The sequence below is a fragment of the Montipora capricornis genome, chromosome 12 (assembly GCF_036669925.1).
Source record: "Montipora capricornis isolate CH-2021 chromosome 12, ASM3666992v2, whole genome shotgun sequence".
Taxonomy (NCBI): Eukaryota; Metazoa; Cnidaria; class Anthozoa; order Scleractinia; family Acroporidae; genus Montipora; species Montipora capricornis.
In genome coordinates this window covers 8,873,034-8,899,476 of record NC_090894.1, presented here as the reverse complement: position 1 = coordinate 8,899,476, position 26,443 = coordinate 8,873,034, and the positions used below count along the sequence as shown (strand labels likewise).

General features: G+C 41.6%; 3 protein-coding genes across 6 annotated transcripts in view; 2 read left to right on the top strand and 1 right to left on the bottom strand.

Moving 5' to 3' along the window:
• The window catches only part of LOC138026071 (tetratricopeptide repeat protein 28-like), a 26,438-nt gene extending 24,536 nt beyond the window's left edge, over nt 1-1,902 (top strand). For 3 of the 4 annotated variants that reach the window (XM_068873259.1, XM_068873257.1, XM_068873258.1), the window contains one exon: nt 1-1,902. This exon is cut by the window's left edge and continues 199 nt beyond it. Coding sequence is in view for 1 of the 4 variants with exons in the window: in XM_068873260.1 (XP_068729361.1) it covers nt 70-86 (17 nt within the window). In the remaining 3 variants the exon portion in view is untranslated. The other variant, XM_068873260.1, reaches the window with a different exon arrangement.
• Nucleotides 1,903-7,231: 5,329 nt separating this feature from the next.
• Nucleotides 7,232-9,167, bottom strand: LOC138025415 (uncharacterized). The gene is made up of 3 exons (XM_068872632.1): nt 8,664-9,167; nt 7,686-8,300; nt 7,232-7,600 (listed from the first exon to the last, which is right to left on the bottom strand). Exons 1-3 carry the CDS (start codon nt 9,165-9,167, stop codon nt 7,232-7,234), a joined length of 1,488 nt encoding a protein of 495 aa, XP_068728733.1.
• Nucleotides 9,168-23,858: 14,691 nt separating this feature from the next.
• Nucleotides 23,859-24,791, top strand: LOC138025414 (adenosine receptor A3-like). Its single transcript, XM_068872631.1, has one exon. The coding sequence runs from the start codon at nt 23,859-23,861 to the stop codon at nt 24,789-24,791; it is 933 nt and encodes a 310-aa protein (XP_068728732.1).
• The last annotated feature ends 1,652 nt before the right edge of the window (nt 24,792-26,443 follow it).

Sequence of the window (26,443 nt, the reverse complement as noted above, 5' to 3'; positions counted from 1 at the left end):
TAGCCGTAGTGTTATTTTGTCCTTTAAATACTTCAAAATAACTCCAAGCTTTTTCTGTATATTTCTCAGGTGTTCATTTTACGTGAAGCTGGTGACAAGTATACCTCTTTAGCTTGGTACACCAACTTTCCATTTAAAATCAAGTGACGGTCTCGGGGAAAATGTATTCTCTGTGTTTCTGTAAGGTTGGGCAAAGCTAAATAATCAAATCGTTTTGGGAGTCTATAAGCTAAAAATCAACCTACATTTAGCAAAGTAGAAAGGTTTGGAAATTACCTAATTTTTCATATCGGTGTACATAGAAAGTATAGTATGTGAAAATTGCTAGGGCAAAGATTCCATCACCCAAGAGTAAGAATAAGCGTCAGAGCTAGAAAAGAGGGAAAATAAACAATAGACGAAATCGACTAACTCAATGCTGTAGCCAATTCAGATCTCCCGGGGTTAAGATTCTTTGTGTATTTTAGTGGAAATTGTAATATATCATTCACATTTAAATGATACGGAAATACCTGGAACAAAACGTTTTATTCCCAAAGGGTTTGAATTGGGTACCACATTGAGTTAGCTGATTTGGTCTTTCGTTCATTTTCCCGCAAAACTTGGTATAAAAATACACACTTTTCTGACGCTGTGGGGACTGGGACAATTTGGGTATGTCTTACTCATGGGTGATGGACTCTTGCCAGGACCTAAAACAAAACAAAGGAAAAGTTTCTTACTGGAAAATTTTAAATGTTGATTTTCTGATATTTTGTATGGAAAGGACCAGACTAAGGCAAAATATTTCCATGAAATGGGTTATTTCTTGGGGATTAGAACTTCTAGAAGCTAAAAGAGTGGGAAGTAAAAGTTGTCTGCTCTCGTAATTTGTGTGCATTTAAAGTTAAAAGACTGCAAACCCCAGCGAGGGGAACTTTGCATATGAAGGGACAGGGATGTTCGTCGCAAATTTTGAACTAAACCCTTAAAAGAGACCAATCTGGGTGTGGCCCAGGCTTTTTTAAAATACTTGAAACGTGTATTTTCATATTTCCTCGCGAGCAACCCTGAACGAGACCTTGACGGCTACTAATGGGCTACATATGATGACGTTTTGCCCTGAACACAACACCCTAAGTGGGACCGAAATCCGAAATTTACACCCCAAAGCGAGACGACGAGCATCCCCTCCCCTTTTCATATGCGAGTCCCCTTCCCCCCGCGAATGCAAACGTCCAGATTTCTTTTCGTAATTGCGGAAACGCCCAGAATGTTAAAAGCTACTGTAGGTAATAAAATTGTTGCTTGATCTCTTAATTAAGTTTGCTTTCTACAACCTTTAAATTTTCAATGCATGCCAGTTAGGACAAGACAATCGATATCAATGCATGTATAGCTGAATAGCTTGATCAATTCACATTAAGTAAGAAAACCCTTTATTCAAACGGGCGGGTGTAATGAACTATCATGCGGAAATACAAGGCGATTTTGTTTTAATCGGGCGATCCCCCGGGCCAGGTGATGGTACGGAAGTCTTTACAACAGAAAAAGAAAACAACAGGAAGTGGGAAATACAAGACGATATAGCCGTAGTTTAGATATCTTGTAAATAAACATATGAAACGTATAATGTCGTCGAGAGAAGAACATCCTGACTGGTCATTGCTTTACTTATAGAGAATTTCGACGAAAAGAATTACGTTGATCATTTTATTGTCCGTCAATATAATCATCGTTAATGGCAACATGAGCGCACATTGACTACCATAATGAATGTTTTGTTGAGTTCTCAAACACCTGATTAATAGATTTTCTACCACTTTTTGTTATCTTCTTTTTTCCAAAAAACATTAAGCTTGCTCGTAATCCTCTATTAATTTATTAGCCAATAAAGGAACACGTGTATTCTCGACTCGCAAATGTATGTTTGGTCTTTCCTGCAAATGTCCAGTTTAAATGTTCGAAACAAAGTTACGTCCACAGCCAAATGGACTTGTCAATCTCTTTTCTCATGAGGTTGTTGGAGGTGTTTTTGAACACGTCGCCTTGTCAGTTAAAAGATTAGTTTCAGCTCTAAGCAAATCATGAAAACTTAGATAAGAAACGCAAGGGGTAAAAGGCCACACTGATTCCCTTCCTGTGTGAAAACATGTATAGCCGAACCTTTTCTTGTTTCGTTCTAACGAGCAGATCCTTTAAGGATTTTCCTTTTTATATGAAATGATAGGTGGTTCTTAAAACATTTGGCGAAGTAAGGGTTGATTTTGTATTAAATACCATTTTCTGAGGGGGCTTCTTTTAGGTTTGACACTGATGGCTGTGTCACCAAAGGTAAAAATGTTTTTGTCTTTTGGTATTTCCTTTCACGCTTGGGGGGTGACAAGAGATGAAATTAATGTGTATATTGGAAAATCTCCTTTTTAAAATGTGTTTTTACATCAAGGATTGATTGATCCTTGAATCTCGTGCCTTTGTATACTATTGTGTCTAGAAACACAGTTTCAGTGTTAGACATTTCTGCCGTGAATTTAATCACGATGTTCGATGGAAGTCTTTATATCCCTCTCACACGTAAAATGAAGTTCAAATGAAGTTCAAACGAGTTTTGGTTACTTGCCTGAGATTTCCTTCAAATCAGCTGTTATTGCAACCAGATGTAAGTCGTGAGAAAAATGCAGCACACTCAGTCTGGCTCCAAGCGGGCTAACCAGTGGATACCCACAAGGAAATAAAATAGCTAACAGGAAATTCAACCAATCCTTTCATGCAAGTTCAGGAATCCAACCCCTGTGATATTTATGAGAAACCAGACTGTGCTCTCGTGGTCACAGATTACATGCAGGCCCTTCTCCTTCAATTATCACTACTTTCTCCTCCCTTCCTGTGCTGTATTCCTGTTGCTCCATTATTAACCCTCACTGACTCAACCGTTTTTTGCTTTCGATTCCCTTGTTCATCTGTGTGCCTGTAAAAGGGTTTCATCATTGGTGGTTTTGCGACAGGCCACATTAGATTATCTAATGCTCTGACAGGTGCCCTGCTCGTTGAGCCCTGTGCACATGTTCGCTGGTTCGGTACTTTGGATTTATGTGTGGACACTGGACTGGTGAAATGTTTTTGTTTTGTTTTTTCAAATTAAGGCTTACTGTAACCAAAGTCACACGTATTCATGTTCGATGAAGGTTTATTGAAAGCCACACTCCTACGGTACTACAAAGCAAGCGGGAAAAACCACAAATTACAGAGGTACAAGCAAAGAAACTAAACTAAAGAAAGCGAAGGAATGTAAAACGTGTAACAAGATTTACCTTAACGGTGTCCTGACTTCACGATGCAAAAAAGAAACTGGCTCCTAAACGAAAACGTCTCAATAAAATTGTGCCCCCAAAAAACTGTAGTCCGGACTAAATTTATACAAAAACCGGACAAATTATGAAACATAATCAGAGACAATCACACGGAAAACAAAGTTATCAATAAAACAAGCGCAAGTTTACTAATTAACAGTTGCCCATTGGCCACTGACCTTGTGGGGTGCGCTTATCGGCTAAGAGAACCAGATCTCCGACAGCTACACTGCGGCGTGGGCGAATCCACTTAATTTGTCTTTCTTGAAGGAATAACAGGTACTCATCTACCCATGTTCTGCAAAAGATGTTATCCAGATACTGTGCATGCCTCCAGCGTCTAGTGTACTTATCTCTGGATGCAGTAGAGAAGTCACCAATGACAACGCATAGGTTGCGATGAGATAATAAAAGATAATTTGGAGTTAAAGGTTCCAAGTCCTTTGGATCTTCACTAATTCTTGTGAGTGGGCGATTGTTCAGAATTTTTTCTACTTCTGCCATAAAAGTGAGAAGGGTGTCGTCATTGACAACTTGATTTCCTAGGAGCGCGCCAAAAGTTTGCGGACAGAACGAAGCATTCTCTCCCAGACACCTCCATGGTGACTTGCCTGTCGGGGGTTGAAGCACCATTGAACGCTGAGCTTGCATAGACTCTCTAAAATGCGAGATTGATTCCACATCTCGAGTGCTCTCCTTACTTCACATTCTGCACCTTTAAAGTTGGAACCATTATCGCTGTAAACTTCGATTGGAGCTCCACACCCACTGACGAATCTTGAAAATGCCAGCCAAAACGAATCAGTAGACAAATCATATGAGACCTCAATGTGCACTTCTCTCATCGTCATGCAGGTGAAAATACAACCATACAATGATTCATACAATGATTTGCTATTAGTCTCTCCCCTCGGGGCTTTTCAGGACTAATTTACAATACTTTTGTGGGGGACTTTAGCCAGACTGCTTGTTACGCAGTTTACAATTAATTTTTATGGAAGTGAAAGATGCCCCCGTCCAGCTTAGGTTAGACCACAACACCGGGGACTACGTCCCCTACTCTTATCAAACAGTGAGTGGGTTCTTTAACGTCCCATACTATTTAATTTCCAACAAGGGTTATGAGACGGGACCTCCGGTTTACAGTCCTTATCCGAGAAGACTTGAAAGTCTAACCATTTGCAGATGTAATTACAAAGGCAGCACATTCTCCTCAGTTATTTTAAGACCCTGAGTGTTGGTCCGGCCAGAGTCGAACTCACGACCTCCCGCATGACAGCCCGATGCTCAACCTGACAGCGCATGACAGCGCGTTTGACTCAACCTCTCTTCAGCTTCACTGGCATCAGGCCGAAGTAGTCAACCCCAACCGCGGTAATCTCCAGGCGGGATGCGTGCTGCAGGTAGTGGCGCCATAATCTGCACTTCTAGCCTTGCGTTCCAACGTCTACATTTGATGCACTGGCCGACTTCTCGTCTAACGGCCGAACCTCCTTTCAGAATCCAAAATTTCTTTCTTATAGCAGCCAGAACTTGGCTTGCCCCAATATGACCGATCTGGTGATAGTGGTGGATAACAAGGATAGTGACAACACTATCGGATGCTTCGTGACATAATTGATAGCCTCTGCATTGTTAAGACGACCGCCAGCTCTGATTAACCCATCAATGACTGTCGGACTGAGTTCTCGCAATGGACGGACGTACCACCTCTCAAGTGCTTCCCTGATACCCTGGAGATACTGCGGTGCTGCTTAACTTCAGACATCAGAGCTGTCAATTCTCTCGGGAAGAACAGCCTTTGCAGGTATTTGATGATGTCCACCTCTGCCATCTGAACTTCTTGGACGGAAAGTTCTCCCTTTTTAACGTCTTCCTTGGCAATCTTGCCTATGCGATGCAGCAGATAATTTTTGAGGCGGACAAGCCAAGCTAGTGCCTTTTTCAAGCCATACCAACGATCATGTGTTATGACGTGCGCCTGGGGTTTCTTTGACCTCTTGACGTTCCTGTCATCTTCACCACTTTCAGGTAACTGTGTTGGCTGTATTGGCCACTAGCTTTCATCTTCTGACAAGAACTTTGGTCCTTCGAGCCAAATCTTCAATTTGGAACGTTCATGGGAATTGAAACCACGAGACGCGTAATCTGCTGGGTTAAATTCAGAGCTAACGTGGCGCCACTGAGACGCGATAGAGACATCGTGGATTATAGCCAATCGGTTAGAAACGAAGGTTTGAAATCTTGCGTGAGTGTTGTTGATGTACTGTCCAAAATTGAACTTCATGTATGGGTAGAGTGAGTTCTTTCTTGATCTGTCTGTGAAGCTTAACAACGACTGTGGCAGCGGTCAATTGCAGTTGTGGTACTGTCACGGTCTTTGAAGGAACAACTCTTGCTTTGCCCAACAAAATACTACAGGCAGCAATACCATGTGCATCAGTTAACCGGAGGTACGACATGGCACCATACCCTACTCCTGAAGCATCATAAAAATGATGCAGCTGGACGGAACTTAGTTCGCCGAACCCTCTCGGTTTCACACAACATGGTACTGTTACATCAATAAGATTAGCGATGCCTCTTGTCCATTCTTGCCGCCCCTTCAGGTCGTCTTCCTTGACTTTATCATAAAAACCAAGCTCTTCTTTGGACAACTATTGAAGCAGGTGCTTAGCTGGAAGTATCAGTGGGGCAGCTAGGCCAAGACGGTCATACCGAGGAGACACGACAAATAGAATTCCTCTCTTCGAGTTGGCTGTAACATTCGGAATACTCCTAAACCGAAAGGTATCTTCTTCTGTGTCCCACTGCACACCAAGAGCGCGATCTAACGGTAAATCTTCTAAGTCCAGATTAAGGCTTTTTACCGACGGTGCTAAGGCTTCTTCAGCGACTGACGTCAAGAGTATTCGGAGATTACTGATACATCTAGTTAAGCGGAAGCCTCCTCTATACAACAAAGCTGGAAGTTGTTGAACCAATCGCACAGCTTCTTCAGTTTTGGCGACCGACTTAACACAATCATCACGTTCCTATTGACCGTATCGATAGCTTCTACATCCAAGTCTCTTTTGTTGTTCTCTGCAGTTTTCTTCAGCGATAAACTTGCGAAGCTGGGCGACGATTTAGCTCCAAAAAGGTGTACGAGCATCCGGTACTCTTCTGCTTTCTTGGACAGATCGCCACCAGGCCACCACAGAAATGACAGAGTGCAAGTGTCTTGTGGAGAGACTCTTACTTGATGAAACATTTTCTCAATATCATTGAGCCCTGTGCACATGTTCGCTGGTTCGGTACTTTTGATTTATGTGTGGACACTGGACTGGTGAAATGTTTTTGTTTTGTTTTTTCAAATTAAGGCTTACTGTAACCAAAGTCACACGTATTCATGTTCGATGAAGGTTTATTGAAAGCCACACTCCTACGGTACTACAAAACAAGCGGGAAAAACCACAAATTACAGAGGTACAAGCGAAGAAACTAAACTAAAGAAAGCGAAGGAATGTAAAACGTGTAACAAGATTTACCTTAACGGTGTCCTGACTTCACGATGCAAAAAAGAAACTGGCTCCTAAACGAAAACGTCTCAATAAAATTGTGCCCCCAAAAAACTGTAGTCCGGACTAAATTTATACAAAAACCGGACAAATTATGAAACATAATCAGAGACAATCACACGGAAAACAAAGTTATCAATAAAACAAGCGCAAGTTTACTAATTAACAGTTGCCCATTGGCCACTGACCTTGTGGAGTGCGCTTATCGGCTAAGAGAACCAGATCTCCGACAGCTAAACTGCGGCGTGGGCGAATCCACTTAATTTGTCTTTCTTGAAGGAATAACAGGTACTCATCTACCCATGTTCTGCAAAAGATGTTATCCAGATACTGTGCATGCCTTCAGCGTCTAGTGTACTTATCTCTGGATGCAGTAGAGAAGTCACCAATGGCTTCTACATCCAAGTCTCTTTTGTTGTTCTCTGCAGTTTTCTTCAGCGAGAAACTTGCGAAGCTGGGCGACGATTTAGCTCCAAAAAGGTGTTCGAGCATCCGGTGCTCTTCTGCTTTCTTGGACAGATCGCCACCAGGCCACCACAGAAATGACAGAGTGCAAGTGTCTTGTGGAGAGACTCTTACTTGATGAAACATTTTCTCAATATCAGCCATAAGACCTATTCGTTCTTGACGGAAACGAAGGAGTATCCCGATGAGACTGTTGGTAAAATCTGGTCCTTGGAGAAGCTGTTCGTTGAGCGACGTATTGTGAAACTTGGCAGCACAATGAAACACAACTCTGACCTTGTCAGGTTTCTGTGGGTGCACTACCGGATGGTGAGGGAGATACCACACAAACCCTGGCACATGATCTTGCACGACCTTGTGCAATGTCATCTTCAACAGCAACCTTGCACTTCACTCGGAGATCTTTGCCCTTTTCCAAACCTCTCTTGAGAAGGTTGAGCCTACTTTCTGCCATAGATCTGTTATTTGGAAGGCACGAGCTGTCATGCTTCCAAGGAAGGGAGAGCTGATGATGGCCATTGACCATTCGAACCGTGCGTTCCATAATCGCCAAGGCTCTTTTAACTTCAATAGACATCATTTCGTGAGATGTTGCCAACGACTCCCTGAACTCTGCGTTGTACATTCGCTCAATTTGCACTGACAACGTTTCCTGTCCTCCACATACGAAACTGACATTCACTTCAGAGGAGCTTGTACCACCAACTGGGCCAATGATTGTCCAACCAAGCAACCTTCGTGCCGCACAAGGCTGTTTACTGTGACCGTGGCGCTCTTCAAAGACCCAATGTGCTTTGGGAACATCATTGCCTATTAAGATGGATACCTCTTGATCCAGTTTAGGTATACTGATTCCCTGCAGATGCGGCCAATCGCAAATATCTCCAGTACTGGATATGCTTTCGTTAGGGACTGGTAACTTGTCAACAGACCATACACAATCTAGCTGTATGAATTCATCGGATGTCAAAGCTCTGACAGTAAGACTAACTTAGAGAAAACGACGTTGGAGAACCCTCGATTCCTAATTCTCCCAATAGACTTTGCAAACACAGGGTAGTATCAGAACCATCATAAAGGAAGGCATATGTTTCCACCTCTCCACCGTTCTTAGCAGAAACTTGAACGGGCACTATCCTTAGACCAACTCTTGCTTTCCTGGTGAACGCACACTCTTCCCCGGCCTCGATGTGATAAGGACTAGCTTCAGCCGAATCTCCTGGAGTAACTTCTAACCTGGAACCAACGTCTTCAGAAGCTCCACTTGTTCCTGTAGTTCCAGTTAAAACTACTGGAGCGCCCAACAAACTAGGTAGATGAAGCAGGGAATGGTGCCTTTCTCCACAGCCACTAAACAAGCAAGCTCCAAAGCTCCAAGACTCCTGCAACGCCTAGCAACATGATTAAGCTTCAAGCAGTTTTCACACAAATTTTGCTTCCGAACAAAGTCCTTCCTTTGAGCATATCGTTTGTCACGGAACTTGAAGCACTTCTCCAATTCATGCCGCCCATCACAGCACTTGCATTTGATTTGACCATCTGTCAACGAAGTGCGTTTCGAGCGACTGACATTGGCTGCATTGGCTTGATTACCGACAACCTGAGACAAAGCCAACACCGTAACATCACCATCGGCACACTTCCTAAGATGTTTTGACACTCTTGACTCTCCAAGCTTGAATCCAACTAACTTCCCAAACTCAGTGTTTGCCACCAGAGCCCTTTTCTCGATAAAATCCGTAAGATGAGAGAAGGTGGGATCGATACCCGCTTCTAAGAGCTTTCCAGAATCCTCCGCCCATTTCGCCTGCATGTGTACGGGAAGGCGCCTAACGATCTTCAGAGTGTCCAAAGAGTTAATATCAGCTTGTTTAACTCTGCAGAGTTCAACAGACCGATACGCATGTCACGTGCGAGCTGAGAGAGCTTCTCCCCATCTGAGGACCTCAGCTGGGGCCCCTTGACCACTTCATCGATGAACGACCAAATGATGACATGTCGCTGTCCAAAGTTCGTTTTGAGGATTTCACGGGCAGCGTTGTAACCTTCAGACCCCGGTAGAATAACACAGTTTTCAATTGCTTCCTTAGCTTTACCCGTACAACATTGAATCAAATAAGAAAGCCTTACATTGACATCCATAATCGTTGACTCCACGTTAAGCTCAAGATTTTTAATAAATCTGGGGTATTTCGAAGGATCACCATTAAAGTATAAGAATTCTGTTACGAGTTCGAATGTTTTGAGGAAAGGTAGTTTGCAAACTAAACTGAACGCAGGGTTGTTGGAACAACAACAAGAAGATTTATTCCAAAATGAACGTAGTTTCCACGAAGTAAATCTCTAAACAACTCGTACTCGACAAACTTACACGTCCTCCGCCAACTTGAATAAACACAGCTTCTGTCACACTTGACTAAACACAGCTAACGCCAACTCTCTTCGCTTGTAAAAACTAGTTTAAAAAACACTCCGCTTGGACTCGTCTACTTATATACTCTGACAATAAATTTCTAGAACTTTCTAAATTAGTAATCAATCTAATTATAGAAAGATTACAAAACACACCGATTTAGAAACGCTTACGCACAAACCTAAATATAAACAAACTACGAACTCTCGCGAAGCTTCTAGACGGTGACGCTAGTCACGCAATACTATTTTTCGTAACAAATTCCCGTTTTGGCATGTCCAACTTCTCAAGCCCGGGAACAACTTTGTCAATAGACATCTGCTGTTGTTCCATAATCCTTTGAACTTTGTCTGATGTTCCATCATGAGCAGCATTTGTCCTATAATTAAACCTTTCGTTCGGGGAACATCTCACAAAACCCCTAACTTCCCAGGCGGCACTTTGTCCGGATAAATTCTTCCCATCGGGTACATCAGCTTTCACTTCTGGTATGGCGTCCGGTATTGGCTTCAACTCTCGGCCCCCAGACCGTATGTGGGCTGAGTTTCAGTCGATCTCAACCTGACTCCGAGGGTTTTTCTCCGGGCACTCCGGTTTTCCTCCCTCAGCAAAATCGACTTCCAGCCTATTCCATCTGGCTGTGGTGCTGTGCTCCGAGGTCATACATGGATCGTTTTCAGGGGCCGAGCGCCTAGTCGGCAGCACAGCTCCTTCGGTCCGACCTCGTCGAGCCGCGTCCTTAGCAATTCAGTCTCCGACTGCGAGTAAGGGCGTTTAGCAGGTTAGGCATTACTTTCTTACGTTCTCTTGACCGCTGACGGATCCTTCAGGGGAAAAAACAAAGTCGTAGTCAACCTCTTCAACTAGCTTTTCGGCATTACTTTCTTACAATCTCTTTACCTCTGACGGAACCTTCGGGGGAAAAAACAAAGTCGTAGTCAACCTCTTCAACTAGCTTTGCTTCAATCACAGCCCGATCCGCATCAATGCTGGCTAACATCAATTCACCTCTAATGGTCAAACGCTCCTTTTCGGCTAGCAAACGCGTGTTCTCTTCTTGAAGTCGTAATGCAATTTCACTTTCCTTTATCTCCTGTTCCGCCAGAAGCATTTTCACTTTGAGCTGAGCCATTGCATACTTAACACTCCGGGATGAAAATTGACTCCCTTGTTTTGAACTCCTTTCCCTTGAGTGTAGTCGACCAGCTGTTGTATCGCTTCCACGTGCATCTTGAATCACATTGGGCCTTTCCGAAGTTAAGTCGAACCCAGAAATATTCGCCAACCCTTCAGCATAAACTCCTCGCCTTATCGGTGTGTAAACACTGTCCAACCATTCTTTCTATTTGTTCTCAAACATTTGCATTTGATAAACATCTTTTGCATAATCACGAGAAATTCGCTCTTTATCGTCTGACTGTTCAGCCAGATAATACCACTGAGCACTAGCCCGATTAGCAACGTGTAGGTTATTCCTCACGGGAAAATTAGAACCCACAAATGACCCACTCCCAACGTCAGTGGCCTCATAGCTCAGTTGGTTAGAGCATCGCACTGGTATCGCGAGGTTAAGGGTTCAAACCCCGTTGAAGTCCTAAATTTTCAAGCATCCCTGCGCAATTGCTAAAATTGCGTCCATAACTGCGAGGATCATAGCTTTACTTGATTTCATATCCGAAGTTCAGTATATGATTCATTTTATATATATCATTTGCTTCATTAAAATTGAGTTCATAACTGCGAGGATCGTAGCTTTAAAGTATTTCTTGATGTTCACATCTGCAGTTCAGTATATGATTCATTTCATATATCATTTCTTCCATTGATTCCTATTATCATTACTATATGTAGGTATATCTGTTAGAGAAGCGCCAAAAAGCAAATAATTACAATCTTGCTGCAAAGTTCCACAAGCCACTAAATTATTTTGTATATTATTATAATTGTTATTATTTTCGTTATTATTTTTAACACCAATTGAAGACTTGATCACACTCAAGTGTAACCTATCCGTACCTGGTGCCCTATTTGAAGGAAAGGACTCGATGATATTGTGTACTTCAAACGTAGTGACTGCGCGGAATCGGAATTCCTCTAGTTGGAGTATGGTCTTGGCTGAGGGGGGCTTGCACGCCGGAAGAGCGTGAACTGAAGCAAGCCTCTTGGATTCAGCTGCGACCCTAGCTCCTACAGAAGTAAAGAACTCATTAAATTCGTTCGCCAGTTCCGTCATATCCCTTGAGTGCACCGGTGTCGACTTCTCTTTCGACGGGATAAAGTTCCGTATCACCTTCCACACGGCACTGCTACTGTGATCACAGGCTCCCCAAGCTGAAAATACGTGGTGTATGCGACAGCTTGTGTATATAGAGAATTGTATGGGAAAATCACCGATCGTAAAAAAATTGTGTAAATAACTATTTCATTTGAAAGAAAGTTTTCCTACCTCAAATGTGTGACAAACTTCTCTCTTTTTCCGAGTTTAGAGCCATTCTGACGCGCTGGCAACAGTCAAATTCAAATGGACTAATCAGAGTTGAGGCTGAAACCATCTTGCGAGTTTCCGTTGTTGACTGCCCGGTCACAAGCCTCTGAGGAAAGCCGAAGAGGTGAATTTTAAGGCAAAGTTTTCGTTCGTCACGAGTCTTTCGGCCGCCGAAACACACGTATTTGGAGTGAAATTTATTGGCCTTTATGGAACTGTTGCTTTTATTGCGATTCGAGACATTTCCTGTTGAGGAGAAAATGATTTGTGGAGTGAGGTCTGGCCAGCGATGGATGGAGTGGTCGGCCTTCCTATTCTTTTAGTAACGGTTTCCGGATAACTTCACTAAACGGCATCAGAATGGCTCTAAACTCGGCAAAAGAGATAAGTTCGTCACACATTTGAGGTAGGAAAACTTTCTTTCAAATGAGATAGTTATTTACACAATTTTTTTACGATCGGTGATTTTCCCATACAATTCTCTATATAAACAAGCTGTCGCATACACCACGTATTTTCAGCTTAGTGAGCCTGTGCTGTGATTGTCATTCATCTCATTTTGAACATAGTTCCTCTCAGCATCGCATAGCCTTCTCTTCACCTCATTACGACACCAACGGCAATGCTCCCAATCTATAGCAGCGCCCGACTCACAAGCAACTCTGTGTGCTGGATCTCTCTCATCCATCAGCTCATTCAGTGATGTCTTGATCTAGGAATGGACATCGCCGATTTCTGACTTTCCTTTTCCTGAGAGGCGCATGACGTTCCAGGATTTCCAAAAATTTCTCATTAAAATGTTCTACTTTCTTATTAGCACAATCAATCAAAGCATTTTCATGCCATGGGACATGGGCGAGATCATTCACAAACTCTCAGAGTCATAGTTCGTATAACTTCCAGATATAACATAAGTAGGCAGTGGTTTCGGCGCCTTGAGATTCAGCACCATATAAACGAGATAATGATCGCTGATATGTGCTTGAACCACATCACTATCGGTAACTAGGGCTGAATTGGAAGTCATGATGACATCAATAAGAGTTTCGGATGTTGGAGTCACCCTAGTAGGCTCAGTTAAACGTTGCTCCGTATTTAAGCTGCTACACAAGACGTTCAGGGCTCTCGATTCATAGGAGCTCGCGAGCCCATCACAGTTCAAGTCTTCAACTACCAAAACGACCTTTCCGTAGGTAAGAGCTTGCAAATACTTATCAAGAAAATCGTCAACAAAACATGACAGCGGACAGTCAGGAGTTCTATAGGTGAATATAAATGGAGATCGATTCTGAACTTTACCATCGACAATATTGAAATTCTGGTTATATAATGTGAGTAAAAATATTACATACAATAAAGACAACATAGTGCTTGTCAACAAAAGGGAAGCGTACTAGAGCTGCAGTTGTATGTGAAATGAACTGTATACCACCAATCCTCGTGGCTTGTATTGGCACAGGTTGTATTTTGAATTTAGAGAGCTTGTATGGTGAGTATTAGTTGATACAAATCAAAAGGCTTAACAAAAGAAATAAGTGCTAATTTTGCTCTCACTTGTCTGTTGTCTCTTTCTGATCGGTTTTTTGGTAATTTGTTGCCATTCTGTCCTCTATTTCGCGAGATATCCTCAACCGAAGACCTATCTTTAAAAGAGAGGGAAGGTTGGAAAAGCTCACCAATCTGTAGTTACTAAAACAAGGAATGACCTACATGCAGTGACCTATAATGATCTACAATAGCCTACAATGAGCTACAATGATCTACAATGACCTACTACAACGACCTACAATGAGCTACAATGACCTGCAGTGACCTACAATGAGGTACACTATAAGCTAAACTTAGGTAATGACCTGTAATGAACTAAAATAAAAGATAATTTGCAGCTCTGAGAGCACTGCAGCATGCTTGAAGTTCCAAGGTTAAAAATATTTCACTCCGCTTTGAACCAATCAAAACCTCATTGCTGTGCAAGTTGAAATTTTTCCTTGTGCACTCTGAACCAAACGAAACATTGTGGGAAGAATAATTTATTTATAATCGATTCATTTTTTCCTGCTTAAATTAAGATTTTATCGTTGCCAAGTAAAGCCTTGATATTTGCACATTTTCAATTTAGCTTTTAAACAAAGGAAAACCATCCAAAGGTCTTTTCGCACAGTTTATTTCTGCCTTCAAGGCCACGTGCGTAATTGCTGTCGTCATTTGGGCTGTCATGCAATGGACTAAAAGCGTTGCGTGACAACGCACAATGGATGTTTGACTCGGGTAGTCATACCATTTAATTTAGGACCACGATTCTGCTAACTTTGTTAGGACTCAGTTGAAAGGCTTACGTCGGAAGTTCCAAACTACAGTCCAACCCGTCTTTGTCAGTCGAAACTGAATTTGCCCAAGCCCTCCAAGAATGAGCGACCAAACCAAAGCTGGTTAATCAACAGTGCGTTGTGTACCAATTTCAATGTAACCTGTGCGATACAGGTAGCTATGTTGGCTACACACGTGGCCATCTACATACACGCGTGGATGGGCACAAAAGTACGTCATCTTCTGTACGCAAGCATTATGATCAAGACCAGGTCCCTGAGGTCTTCCTCAGCTCCTTTAGAGTGTTGACAAATTGGACTGTATCGTTAACGAAATGCTGTACATCAAACAAATAAGACCACGGCTGAACGTGCAAACAGATTCAATCAATCCGTGCTGGAGTCTTTGTCTAGCACTTCTTAAGTTACGCAAATTTGGAGTACTTTATATCTGTTATGAACTCGCATATTCGTTTCCAACTCCTTGACAATGGCGTCATGAGGTCGTCGGAAACTTATTTATCGCTAATTTTTACATGTCTATGTTTCTCAAAATCTATATTATACACTTAATGTATGGTCCCGAGGGAAACAGTTAGTTTTGTTTTCCCAAGAGTCCTGATGTTTCCCGCGACGAAGTCGAGGAAAACATCAGGCCTCGAGGGAAAACAAAACTAACTAGTTTCCCGAGGGACCAGACATTAAGTGCTTTGTTGTATATTTAGACTTTTCCGTCAACAATCGCAGCAAAACACCCGGAGCGGGAAACAACTGTGGAATTTTATCCCGATCGGGATACATTTGAATTTGATCAGGGGCACGTGACCAAGAACCAACCAATCACAGTGCTCGTTTTGCTGAGTGAAAGGCTAGGTATATAACAAGATCATTTATTTACGTGGATTTCCAATTAGAGCACTTGATGGTAATCAAGAAACCAGGCCTTGATTGTTCAAAAGGTTGATAACGCTAACCAACGGATAAATCACTATCCAGCGGATAAACATCAGCATAACAAACTGAGTTATTCAGTTCATACGTGATTGTAATTCTTGGGAATTGTGGATAATTCTGGTTTCTGGTTTTCGGATTCAAGATTCCGGATTCTGGATTCCGATCGACTGGTGAACGTTTCCTACCATCTCTCTCTTTTAGAGATAGGTCTTCGGTTGAGGATATCTCGCGAAATAGAGGACATAATGCCACCAAATTACCAAAGAATGATCACAAAGAGACAACAGACAAGTAAGTGCAACATCTGTGTTTATTTCTTTTATTAAGCCTTTTGCTTTGTATCGACTAAAAACAAGCTCTCTAAATACAAAAATTTGGTTTTATCAACGGAGTTGATAATGTAAATTGGCCACCGTACAGAGATTCTAAAAGCTGACGTTTCGAGCGTTAGCCCTTCGTCAGAGCGAATCCAACACCGAGCTTGGGCCACCTGTCGTATTGGCTTCGACTGGACACTTACAAACACCAGTACTTTGACTCGTTTTGTTAATACGCTGATTAATGAATATCGTATGTGAACTTCGTCTGATCAGTTAACAAGCGCGAATAGCTAAATATAGGTGATTGTTTCGTGGTTTGTATTGCAGATTTTGAGCAAATTGTAAGGCAGTTCTATACGCACGAGCCTCAAGTCTGGATCGAAACTGGACCTCGAAAATGAGTTAACGTTTTAGTGAGACTATCTTGGCCGCTATGATTGATGTGTGTGTTGTATGTCAAAGAGCTCCAAAGGAAAAGAACATTAAAAAAGCAATGATTACTTACCAACACGGGACAAAGCTGCGATACATAGCAAAAGGTCCACTTCGACGACAGGGCTTGGCGTGACTGCCTCGACCTTGTGGCGTAAAAGCGTGTAAAAACCCGGCTGGGCCCCCCCCAAGGAGTCAACCCAGTTGCAAATTTTTAGAACCTCGGAAATTGTGAATATATTTGACTTCATAATATTTCAACATTTGTACCAGGGATTGAACAAATTGTTTGGAACGACAAATAAACTGGTTTGTTTTAAGAACAACCGTTTGCAAGAAAGAGTACGGGACTTTGTGGTCGAGTGATGAGCGCTCCTTACTCCTTCAATCAATGATTATGCTCCCTGATTTATGTCTCCTAAAGCGAAGAATGGTAAGGATTCCGTTAAATATGAGTAAATTAAAGGCATTACAAAGCATACGGCGTCCACGATAGGCAATCCGGTGCTGGTCACTGTACACCGTACCTGTCGGTCTCCCATCCAGTTACTAACCCCACCCGATATGGATTAACTTCAGTGAGAAGCACGTGGCTAATTGCCATTTTACGCTACGAACAAACAAAAATTTTCGTATACCTGACTCCGTGGCCGAGCGGTTAAGCTGAGGGCTGAGGTCCGAAGACTGTAAATTTACCGTACGGAGTATTAATAATATTCCCGATTATGGGTTTAGTTTAATACCCGCGGGGTATGCACATCATCGGTGACTACGAAGAAGAAAAACAACCACAAAAACAACAGCAAAGGAATTCGACCGGTTTTCTGACGTGGTATGCCTATGGCATCCCACGTAATAACCAAATTGACAAGTAATGAAAGGTATCATGTGTCTGAATCCGTCATGCAAGCGCAGTCTCGCCAAATCAATCGAATTTCCATGTATCAACGCGGGGACCTCTTAGTAGAAGCCCTAAGGCTTTTTAAGGTCTCCTCACCACTTATTTCTCTCTTTAATACTGAATTGATTGTAAATATTAAATGAAATGAATCAGTTTTCACATCTCACGCACTTCAGAGTTAAAGAAAGGCATCGCTTTTCTCAAACAAACAAGAGGCTACAAGTAGCCTATACTCGGGCCTGCAAAAGTACAGTGAGTGGTGTGTGGTTAACTTAGCGCTAAAGAAGAGAACAGAGAGAACTTTGTCCTTCTCACATCGGCCTTACATTGCGATTCTCATGATGTTCGACTGTGTATGTAGTGAATATCCGGACCCAGATTATCTTCATTACAGGTGGTGACAATGACCACTGGACCAGGCCATGAAAACGAGGTAAAAATAGTGTATTTATGCCAAAGTGGCTAAGCCTGACATTGTTTTTTACTGATCGATGGGTATTCTTGCTCATTGTTTGAGAAAGGAAACGCTAATTGAACGGCTTAAGATGAAACGAAATGACTCGTCGAAACATCTTTTGCAGAAAAAAATGAAAGAGAAACGAAGGTGAGATGTGAAAACATCTTTCCAAGATGACCAAACTTTCGTGCAGTGGTGCACGTAAAGGTCACTTTGTCACGTGCGCTACAAGTGAAGATGTGCACTATATCTCGACACTTGAAAATACTTCCAGAAGTGCAAAAGTTCCTTGAGGCCATGCCAAATGAATCCATAGCCCGAGAATCAAATATTTAAAATATACCATTTGTTGTAATTTAAATACTCGCAGTAATATGCACCCAATTGTCAAAATAAATATGTCATTTGCCAGCTGGGAGGTCCGTATAGGGAAAAACTGTGACCGAGGCCTTGAAATTGCTGCTTTTTCAAGAACGATGTCGCAGTTTTTTGCTATACAGACCGACCCTTTGCTGGTAAATAACTTTTTTTTTTCCTCTACCCCATCCTCTCTGAAATCACTTGTTTTAATTGTTGACTCGCACCGTGCTTGATAGTGAATGCAGTATTAAAGCGACTTACAAACTGAACGTTTCAAAAGAAATTCCATTTCCAAACCTCTTGTCTAATGAAAAATAACCTCTGTATGTAAACGGAGTCGGTGTAAAAAAAATGGAAATTAAAGGTCATCAAACAAGCTCACGCAATTAAGGCTAGGTTTCCGCCTGCCGTGAGCAGGCCGGATGAGAGAATTCCACCCGCTCCCGGAACCAATCAGATTGCAGGATTTGTTGAATTCCGCCCACTCACGCATTGAGAAAAAAATAAAAGAATTATAATTCTCTGTGACCAAATTTTGGAAAGTACCTATCAAAGACATACAGTAAGCAAAATCTATTGTGCAACTTCCAAGTACATTACCAGTATGACTTGGGCTGTATTGAATCTGAAAAGTTGTGTTGAACGCTTTAATTCTATGACCATTTGATCAATGCTGAAATTGCCTAAAATTGCGTGACCTAGCCCCTTTAATGAAGGCAAAGCGATATATCCAACCCATCCCCAAAGGGAGGGAGGGGAAAAACTTTAACAAATTGCAAACAGCCAGTTGGTTTACTATAGAAGACAAACTGCCAGGTGAACCTTGGACGGCTGACTGAGGCTTTTATAGCTAGACTCTGTCTATTAAAGTAGCCAGTTGCACAGGTTCTACTATGTAGCAGGTAGGCATTACACGTGCTCTTTAGCAACAATGAATGAGGCTTTAACAGATTTGGCCAATGCAGGTGTACGTTATAATCTGAGATCTGGGAACAAAGTCTTTATGTCCTCGTTTTATTTACAACAAAACCGTTGATTTTATGACCTTAAACGGCCGACTACAAAGAACGCGAGTACGGTCACGTGTCATTAATCGTATTTTACTGATAGGGCAGTAAAATCTCAGTTAAAGAGAAAAACATATACTCGTTTATGTGCACAATACATCGAAGAATAAAGTCTACAAATACCTATTTTACCTTCAAATACTTACCCGGCCCCTGCATAACATTTCAAATTCCGTTTTCCGTGAATCGTCTCATGATTACGTGTTACATACGAACCATGGCAACTACTAGCTTTACAATCACTGGTCCTCGTTAATCCAATTTATTACTACGACTTGTTTGCATTACTAATTAACACGAAAAGGGATAACTTGGGAATTTTTAACAATATATCGCTTTCATCTAACCCAAAATCATTCAGATATTCAAAACGTCCTATGCATAATCCATTTCTTTCGCCTTTGTGTTTGTCAGCATTATGATTTGGAATATTTTAGGTTTACGTGTTCACAAGTTTGTTTTTGTATCTCGTAGATGTTTAGATTTCCAATTACACACTCTGTTTCGATTGGCCACTCTAACTCGCTGTGTAAATAGTTCACCCTAAATTCAAAATAGATACGTTTCGTTTCTGAGAAAACAAAACATTCTTTTACAAATCCTACCGGGTATTCCTGACTTCTGCATAAATTTAAGTTTCATTTTGCATTTACCTGTTCATCCACGCTTTTTGGAAAAGTGGTACATACACTGTACCACGTGCTTAGATTTAAACGCGTACCTGAGGAAGATGTTTTTGTTGTGTTTACGAGGAAGTGATCTCCCTTGCTAGTAATACGATGAAATGTGGATGACCTCGGTACGTTGTTACCCAAATACGTTCCTGCAAGTTTCCGCCTTTTTCTGCTGTTATAAAATAGACGTCTCAGCCTTTTCTCTGTAATTCTGCTTGGTTCTCGGGCACGTCTATGTCGATGCTCACGCAAATCAAAACAAAAGTAAACAACTTTTGCTTATCGAGACCTGTATTTCTCCTTCGGAATGAAGTCTTTATTATCATTGAGAATCAAATAACTGTAAAGCCTTTCCAACTACATCAAAGTTATTTTCTAAAGAGCTGATCACATTTTCCACTGATGACATCAAATCTTGTGAAACTAGAACAGAACTATACACACAAGATGGCAGTGAACACGATCGCTAATATGGCTATTTGGACAAAGGATATAAGCTAGACCATTACAAGAAACAAACTGTTTAACAATGAAAAAGAAAACAACGTAATAGACAAAAAACTTATCTCCGTAGTCAATGGTACAGTGAGCGGGAGGCTATTTGTTCGCGGTGAAAATGGTCCAAGCGTGAGGCCATTTGTTCGCTGTGCAAATGTTTTTACTTTGTCTTCAGAAGATTCCAATATAGCGTCCATTTGTTTGCGGAGTTATTTTCTTTGTCGCTGTCATCTTTTGAGTAGTTCTCAATAAGGTACCGGCTGCTTATTAAAGAATTAGTGTTTTGACGTGTATCACTTTCAATAGTTGAGTCCATTTCAGTTACTTTCGAGTATATTCTTGTTTCATTCAGTTCGCGGAACGACCCGTTTCGAAGCTGACGCTTGACATCTTTTAGTGTGGGTCTACCGCGAAAAGCGTATGCCTTTATTTGCATGTGCTTTGAGCGCCCCAAGAAGAAATCGATTAAGCCAACGCAATGCCGATCTTCAGTAATCCAAACAACGCATCACAGAGCTCTTCATGATCTTGGATTACGTGTTTGCTTTAAATAACCAAAGTAAACAGCGCCACGTGGCTTCTATTGTGCATTACCCAATTAAAACACCGCCACGTGCTTTCTATTGTGCATTGCCCAATCAAACACGGCCACGTTTTTCTATTGTGCATTTTGCTGCACAGGAAAAAAAAAACTGAAATCTAACGTCTTTTATAACTCGAGCCCCTACGGGGCCCGAGTAACAACAAGTCAGAATTAAAAGTCAATCCCCATGCGCCACAGTATTGTTTTTTAACAAAAAAAAAAATGACGTCATACTTTCAAAGAAAGTCGGTCCCAGCTTCATTATTCGTGGTCCTCGGCAAGGCCTGCTACCAATAAGTCAACATTGTATTTATCGCCGGGTAAAGTTCTTCCAATTTCTTTGCAGTTGTCAAATCCTTGGTGATATTGTAAAAACTACAATTGTGGACAAAACTCATTAAGAAAACCGTACAAAAACCGATAAAAAGCACTTGTTCACTATTTGTCCCTTGTGAATTCCACAGCATGCGTTACTTCTCTTCCCCCCTCTCCAGACCCAATGTAAATTTGGAAAGTGTTGATTTCCAGGAAACTAATCGTGACCCCCTGAAAACAACATTGAAACGGGGGAGAGGGGTCAAATTGTTTTCTTGCAACTGAAAGCGCTTGTAAGGATAATTATTTTTAAGAGTCTTAGCCACGATTGTAGCTACCTCTTCAAATAAATAACATAACAGTACAAATATTAGTTTAACCGTGAGCATTCGTCATGGCCAAAATAGCGACCTTCATATTGAAGTACGAGGACGACTACGACTACGAGTTTTCTGCACTGGGCACGCGCATTACGTTTTAAGAACGAAATTTTTCGAATTGCGCATGCTCAGAACTGAGAACTCGTGCTCCAATCTGAAGGTCGCTAATAACTCAACGGTAACAACAGAAAGAGATAATTAGCTACTTTCATATAAAAACGCAATACATTTTGTTTTCCCCAAAAATATTGTTTATACACCCTTTATTCCCGCCTTCTCCCATCCTTTCAAGACACGAACCCTCCCCTCTGCGCTGGTGAAAAAGTTATCCTGTGGCATTTCCACCAACCAAGTTGCATATATTGGTTTCAAAACTGATAGTTTATGGTCACATTCACAAACAAGGGGGTTTGGAAATTCCAGTAGAGGCGACAGTTATAATGGAAACATCTTCAAAAATCATGGAAGCCATTGAGAGATTTAAGCAGCTAGTGGAACAGCATTACAGGGAGCCAGTTTGAAGACTGCACAAGAGAAGTGCCGCCTGGAGAGGAGATAGAAACCCGTAGCGATGAGGATGACCAAGACATTGCCTCAAAACAGTAAAATTATGATTTTGTAAACGCACATCAGTGGTAATAAACCAACTTTCTTGGTTATCGACATAATGTAAATCACCTAATCTTTGCGTCATGTTACGTTCGCGACCCTTATCGTTCGCGTCACTTTAAATTCGCGGTTATTTTAAAACGCGAAATTCTCGAAATTAACATGCCACGAAAATTTAATGTAGTAAGGTATTCCCACGTGCATTTGAAAACAATAGTTTATGCAAAATTTGCATGGAAAACAAAATGAATGTCTTTCCGCTCCCTGCCCTTGGAGCACTCTGGGTAATCTAAATATTACATCATTACAACAACGGCGATGGCAACGAGAACATCAATTTGCATATTTAATGGCGAAAAGCAATAGTGCGTTTTCCCCTTTTGTCCATCTCTTTGCCGTCCTCTGCAAAACGACAACGTGAAATAGCAAAATTTGAGGTTTTTCTATTGGTATTGTGTAAATGAGGGCAGAGCCACAAGAGGAGACCGGAGTGAACTCGCTCCGGGACGAAAGTAGTCCCGCCCCTTAGTCATTTTACGTTTCGGCAAAGAAATGAAGCAAAATTTAAAGGCACGTGCTGGGTGAGCAGATCCTTTTGTTTTGTTCATAAACCCATTGTTGTAGCCATCGTCGTCTTCCTTGTTATGTTTCGTTCTCAAATGTTCCCAGAAGCTACGCAACGAGGCCATCGTTTGGCAAGTACATGGCACCTTGAAATGGCTGGCAAAGTGCCATCTTGAATTTGCTAGCTGGGGTAGTAAATGAGATTAACGCAAGCTGTACAAGCCAGGTTTGTTTGACACTTCATTAAATACCTTATCTTTGTTTTTGTTTTTTTGTCTTTCTACAGAGAATCAGTCTTTTAAAATGAAAACAGTAGATGTGCTTTGCTCACATCATCTTCCAGTTCACCCATTATGTTTTTTCGTTCACTCGTGTAGACAGGTGGAATCACAAAATCATAAACAAAAAAGAGTATTTGACAAGAAGAAAATTAACTCGACATCTCTTTATTAAAGAAAACAACACGTTCAACGCAGACAAAGCCCAAAAGCTATTGCAAATGTGTGGTTTCTTTGGAGCTTGTTTTGACGATCTCTATCCTCCTGTTTTACCAAAGCCTGCGAATACAGCCGCCTCTTATCGCTTCCAGCGGTCGGGAGTGATGAGTGGCGGCTATACGTATTTGCAGGCTAGTTTTACCATGACGAAATGGATTTCTAATTACCTGCGTGGACAGGAGTCTTCGAAAATTTGCATCCACCACTATAGACATATTTAAAGAACTATTGATGGATTCTTATGGCGCGTGTTTAGTGTCAAAATTCAAATGTGCCGTTCAAACCTTCAATTCGGCAATTCAAATATTTAATTCAGCAATTCAAACATTCAGAACGGAAATTCAAATATTTATTTGAATCGTCGAGAGAGCAAAAAATAAATTGAAATTTTCCAAACACTTGCCCAACCCTAACCCTGACTTTGGACGCTAATTTTGACGCTAAAAACGCGCCATAGATCCTGGCGTGCATGCGTTTCTGGAAACAAATATTTGTTCAATTGGAAGTGTTCATCATGGTCTAAGGACTAAAAACTTTATTGCTTTTGTATCATGTGATCGACAGCATCATCGTTTCTTACTAAAAGGTCTTTTCCTTCTTTTTTTCTATACAATCAAGAGCATAATTCGAGCAACGTAGGAATCCATGAGCCAACAATGAGGGCCCAAAATTCTAATAACTCGGATACCATGGCCCTGCCTGTCTATGATGAATTATGTCAAAATCAGGAGAAAGCTTTTGGGCGTTCGCCAGTGTTTGCTTTTTCGCTGCATTTTGCGTTGAGCGTGAATGTGTTCTTGCTCTTTGCCGGCGTGGTAGGAAACACACTAATTGTGCGGATATTCCACCAGGTCGTCTCGATTCATTCCTCATCTCGAACACTGTTCTACTCGTTTGCGGCCAGCGATTTTTGCGTTGGATTCATTGTTCAGCCGTTGAATCTCGTGTACTTGATATCGAACATTACGGGCAACAGATCTCTTTGTAAAAGTGCCTTGCCTTACCTCGAGGTAACGGGATGCGCCATGTTCGGTGTGTCGTTGCTAACCGCCTATGAAATCAGTGTAGATAGATTATTGGCACTTCGCTTACGGCTTAGCTATCGACAAGTGGTTTCGCTTGGCCGAGTTCGCCTTGTCGTGGTTGTAACCTGGCTTGTCAGTTTAGTATCTGGTTTGACCAGCTTGTGGAACAGAGAAGCATTCAATCTACTTCAAATAATTGGCACATTTCTTGCCATTGCCATTTCTACCGTTAGCTACGGCTGGATTCACCACAAACTTCGCCAACAGAAGAAACATCGAAAGCAAAGAAAAGTCGCTTGGGTCGAATCAGGCCAGGTCGTCAGTGGAGTTAGCAGTTTTAGTAGCATACATTACAAGAAAACTCTGTCCACTGCGCTGTGGGTGTACTGTGTTTTGATGTCGTGTTATTTGCCTTATATAATGGTCGCGGCTCTTTGGAGCGTTTTTGGCGCTCAAAGAGAGGTGGTCATCTGCCATGCCTTTGCTCTTACGTTACTGTATTTTAACTCGGCTGTTACTCCTGTGTTATATTGTTTGAAAATAAGAGAGGTAAAGGAGAGATTCAAACGATTACTCAGTCATGTAAGCTGCAACTGAGAACGTCAGAAATCGGGTTGTAACCTTGCTTGTAAAACCGAGAAACATGATATGAGGGGTTGATTACGTTGTTCCCAGGGTCTCTTTGGATTTAATACTTGGTACTGCAGTAAAGATTGAGAAGCTATCATAAACACACACAAAAAAGCAAAGTCGCACACAGGCCGGAATTTAGCACGAGGAGACTGACCTCGCCCTCTGGCTGCTTGTCAATTGAGTAGAACTCACGAATACTTAATTGGTAATCGTGGTTTGAAAGAAAACCAGTCCAGAAAGTAGGTAATAAGGAGCAGAGATCGCGGTTTCTCTAACTGAATCAAAAGTGATACTTGTCAAATATTGAATAACTTGTTTCCACCGAAAAGTGATGGGGCTCTCAGAGACAATAGCCATGACTTCATATTCCCCAGAGTGAAAACTGAACGGTTTAAGCGGACTTTTGTAATCAGATTACCTTAAGCAGATGTATTTTTAGATTCATTTCTTGTTCTTTTTAACTTAGTTTTTGTGATTTTGTAACACATAGCTTATTAGTGATTGTTAAGCCCCACGGATGTTGTATCTGATTTTTAATAGAGACCTCTATGGAAGCTTATGAACTTCTAAAGAGGTAGCGAGTTAGCTCTTTCATAAAAAAGCCAGATGATGTGACCCAACACTGGCGAATCCACCGGTGAGTTCGGGACTCCAACCCGTAGAATCAGCACTTAAAATGGAACGTCACAACGCTTCTCTTAATTTTTGTTTTATTTTGTGTTTCACACCAAATAAGGTTCCCTACTCAGTCAGTGAATGTTAGCTCGAACTAGGCCTACAAAACGGATCATTAGCAACGTACACGTGACCTTCGGCAATTTATGGCAACTTTGAAGCAACTACTTCGTTATCTAAAATTTCCGAACTCACTCAACAGTCCATTCGATTCTTAAATGTACTGGCTACGTGACATTAAAACTCTTTTCTGTCAAATCGCAACATCTGCGTTAGGGTAGAAGAACGTTTTAATTATCAGTGAAAGCGAAACGGATGGGAGCATTTTAATAATGAATGCACTTTACTTGCCTCAAAGACTTCTCAAAAAGTGGCATTTCTCTATTGTTATTGGTTTCCCTAGAGGTTGGTTGAAAACGTCCTATAAGCCAGGTGTTCGGAACTCCTCGGTATAAATTGATGGAAAATAGCACGGCAAAACTCCAAATAAACAGCAAAAAAGCGTTGAATTAGACGCTTGCACGGCCCTATGTCTGATTGAAAGAAAGTTCGCGCGAAAAATGGCGAGTGCGTCGCGCCGGTCAAAGTTCAGTCCTTCAAAAACATGAAAAGACACAGAACTAAAAGCTCCAAAAACTCTAGGTTTTTTGACACTTTATTCGATGCCTTATCGTTCGGGTTTTTTGTCTTTCTGCAAATCATCAGTCTTTCAAACTAAAAACTGCAGATGCGCCTTCAAGTTCACATGGTTTGTTCGTTCACTCATGTAGACAGGTGGGATCACGAAATCATAAAGTATTTGATAAATCCTATTAATTTCTTAACGCCAGTCAACACGAAGTAAATGACCTCGACATCTTTTTATTAAAGAAAAAAACATATTCAATGCAGACAAAAGATATTTCAAATGTAGGCGTGCATGGTTTCTTTAGAGGACGAAC

What these genes read in the sequence shown, in the direction of transcription:
- LOC138025415 (XM_068872632.1), bottom strand. Translation starts at nt 9,167, where the DNA reads ATGCAGGCGAAATGGGCGGAGGATTCTGGAAAGCTCTTAGAAGCGGGT. An exon ending in TTCCCTGCTTCATCTACCTA is followed by an intron (nt 8,301 to 8,663) that starts GTTTGTTGGGCG and finishes GAATTCATACAG; the next exon opens with CTAGATTGTGTATGGTCTGT. An exon ending in GTGCAAGATCATGTGCCAGG is followed by an intron (nt 7,601 to 7,685) that starts GTTTGTGTGGTA and finishes TGTGCTGCCAAG; the next exon opens with TTTCACAATACGTCGCTCAA.
- LOC138025414 (XM_068872631.1), top strand. Translation starts at nt 23,859, where the DNA reads ATGGCCCTGCCTGTCTATGATGAATTATGTCAAAATCAGGAGAAAGCT.